General features: G+C 52.4%; 1 protein-coding gene across 1 annotated transcript; it reads right to left on the reverse strand.

Moving 5' to 3' along the window:
- Positions 1-214: 214 nt before the first annotated feature.
- LOC147899106 (protein TORNADO 1-like) lies at positions 215-2,109 on the reverse strand. The gene has a single exon (XM_087378222.1). It carries the CDS (start codon positions 2,107-2,109, stop codon positions 481-483), a length of 1,629 nt encoding a protein of 542 aa, XP_087234348.1. The 3' UTR covers positions 215-480.
- Between the last annotated feature and the right edge of the window lie 977 nt (positions 2,110-3,086).

A 3,086-nucleotide genomic window follows, 5' to 3' on the forward strand; every position in this document is an offset into this window, starting at 1 on the left:
AAGCAAGAGAAACTGAACTGAGGCAACCTCAAATATACATGCATCTTGGAGTAGGCACTGGGCAGTGAGGGGCAACGTCAAATACATATATATACAATGCAAGCAATGGGAGTATCTCACCCTCCCAAACACCTCCACAAAAGAACCCAACCAACGAAACAAACACACAGAAAACATGAACAACAGACTGCAGTGAAGATGTAGAAGCCACACACACTCTCTCTCTCTCTCTCACTCACACACACACACACACACACACTTCTCACTGTTTCTCTCTCTGCTCCGTGATTTTGAAAGGATTGATTAATTTGGGTAGCCTGGTTCCTTTCCCCGCATGTTCTGCACACACCCAAGAGATTCTAGCTCTTGAAGGCTCCTGCCTCGCACCGCGTGAGGAGCCAACCGGCTCAGGAGGGAACTCCACCCGGTAGAGCTGGAAATCTTGCTCCATGTCGATTTGCTTGCTCTCGAGGACGGGGACTAGGAAGCGTTGGAGCGTGGACTTGTCGGGACGCGCGAGAGGTCGGAGGGGCGGAGGGATTGCTGCAAGTGGGGAACTTCCTGGACGAAAGCGGAGAGGACGTGGGGCAGGATCTGGTGCTGGATGGAGTCGGGAGTGATGCCGAGGTCTTGGAGCTGGGGAAGAAGGGAGGGGATGAAGACGTGGGAGCCAGGAAGGATGACTGTTGCTGCGATGCGAGCTGCGCAGCACAGGAGCACAAGCGTGGAGAGAAGCGCGGGAGCTGCGTAGCGCAGCCATTCCTTCTTGTCGACCATCACAGACACCCCCTTCTGATCTTCCACAGGATGTGGCCCTTCCATCCACTCGCACATCAAGTGCAGCTGCACTTCCTTTCCCACCATTGCTTCCTTGAGCTTGTGCCATCTCCCCTCCTTGTCTGTGATGTAGGGCAATGCCGGCAATGGCCCTTCCAGCAGCTCCTTCAGCAGCTCCGTCGAGCAGCTCCTCAAGATGTTCTTCTCCACTTCCTGCAAGCTTTTTGCATAGATCTGAATATCCTGTCGGATGTTCCGGATATCCTGTCGAATGTTGCTCAGCTCCTCCTGCGTCTTCCGGAACCTCTCCTCGTTTCTGGCATCCAACCATCTGATTAATGCTTTTGTTAGGCGCCCCAAGTCTCTCTCATCAGCTGGCTCCTGCGGCCCGAACAAGGTAGGAGAAATCTCTTCGGCCCGAGTCGAAGATGAGGATGCACCATCGACACCAACTTGGAATTCCTTCGCTACTTCTTGCACCGCGAGCAGATCTTGCTTCACCAGCTGCTGCAGTTCGGAAGCCAGAAAGAGATTCACCACGGGGGTGCTGCTGCAGTCGCTCCAAGTATAGGAGTACCCGATTCCGTGCGCCCTCACACTGTCTTTCAATTTGGAGAGCAACACGCAGTCCAGCTGAGAAGAAATGCTGGAGCTCAATTCCCTCACCACCTGCTCTCGCATCACCTTTTCCTCCAGATACACCCCTGGGCAGCCCCTTTGCCCTCCCCGGCAGATCTTCTGAATCTCAATTCTGATTTTATTTAGTGTTGTGAGTTCGTATCTATCATTTGCACTCTCGCCGGCGGTCTTTGGGTACTGGATCATCGTATCGATCCATTGTCTACTTTCCCAAGTGTTAGGCTCACCCCCAAACCGAACCACCGTGGCAACACAGTCTTCCGCAAATGATATCCATCCGCCTCCCACGTTGTAGCTGGGGTTCTCACAGAGCTCCTGAAGCCTCACTTGCAGCCGCGCAAACAGCCCCGAGGGAAGCAAAGTTTTCATCGTATCTTTGCATTGCAGTCTTCTGCCAAAGAAGATCGCACCGGACGACGAGCCATCCACCCCCGGCCACTGAGCTGCTGGTGTATCAGGAAGCAGAGCTGGGCATATCCATTGGCGGACTTTCATAATATCCGTCTCGCCCTCATCCAAGCCGGGGTAAAACAGCTCAAGGCGATGGAGATACCTGAGAATTTCGGGAACCTGCTCTTCTTTGCCTCCTGCCTTTTTCACAAGGCGCTTTACATCCTCTACACGCCAGAGCCAAACCGAATCTCCGGTGTGCGACCCTGCCCTCAACTCCCGAGGCTCCAAAAGAGCCCCCATGAACTTGTGACAGAACCATCCACAGTCGGAAATTACAATCTCCTTATTCAATTCCTGGTTTTCTGTCTGGAAGAATACTATCTGGCCTGCACTGTGCAGTTCTTCCAGCGCTGCCGTGAACGTCTTCGTCTCAGGAAGTGGATGATCATCCTTGCAAAACAGCAATTGATACCGTTCGATGACGTTTTGAAAAGGAACATACAAGGGTACTTGAGTAGATTTCCTCACCGCGCGGAAGCAATTGCAGACATTGGTGTTGGGTGGTGCTAGAAAAGAGGCAAGCTCACCAGAGATCTTTGGAATCTTAGGCCGACTGTCCAGCAATCGCTGAAGCTGAGCGTCCAGTGTTGGGATGATTGCAGTTAAGTGCCTAGCCTTCTTGGCATTGACGCCGAATACATTTCTCTTCTGTGTGCCAAAATCCAGGACATTCTGGTATTGAAGCAGAAGGCTTGCAGTCAGATCTTGAGCCGTCTGGTGCATCTCTGTCAAGGCGAGTCTAGCAGGGCGGAAAAAGTTGACAACCACAATGACCTTGGGGCGAATTTGAGCGGGAAAGCGGTGAGAAACGATAAAGCGGAGCCAATAACGGAGCTGGGACTCAAAATGTTCTTGAACGGGCATTGCGGCGTCATTAGAATCGTATTTGCAGACAACCAGGAAGAGATCCTTGTCGCTACCTGTGACGAAGTAATGATGAAATGCATGGTACTCCTTCTGCCCCGCCAGGTCGCAAACGGTGAGTTGATTTTGTCGAAAGAAGAAGGTTTGCATTTCCATGCCCCTGGTTGGAATGCAGGCGTTGAGCGGGTTCCATGTTGCGACGACGCATTTGCCTGCTTTGCTTAGACTTTTGCGAAGAGTGGTCTTGCCCACCCTTTGGTGGCCACAAATGAACAACTTGGCTGCTCTCGGCTTCACCCAAGCTTGGTCTAGCAGGAGTCCTTCTTTCAGACGTCGATTTCTGTCGAGCAAGG

This window comes from Dipteris shenzhenensis, chromosome 8 (assembly GCF_047967505.1).
Source record: "Dipteris shenzhenensis isolate YYH24624 ecotype China chromosome 8, Dip_SZ_1.0, whole genome shotgun sequence".
Taxonomy (NCBI): Eukaryota; Viridiplantae; Streptophyta; class Polypodiopsida; order Gleicheniales; family Dipteridaceae; genus Dipteris; species Dipteris shenzhenensis.

Excerpts from the sequence above, each read along its gene's own strand:
- LOC147899106 (XM_087378222.1), bottom strand. The coding sequence starts at position 2,109 with ATGGGGGCTCTTTTGGAGCCTCGGGAGTTGAGGGCAGGGTCGCACACC.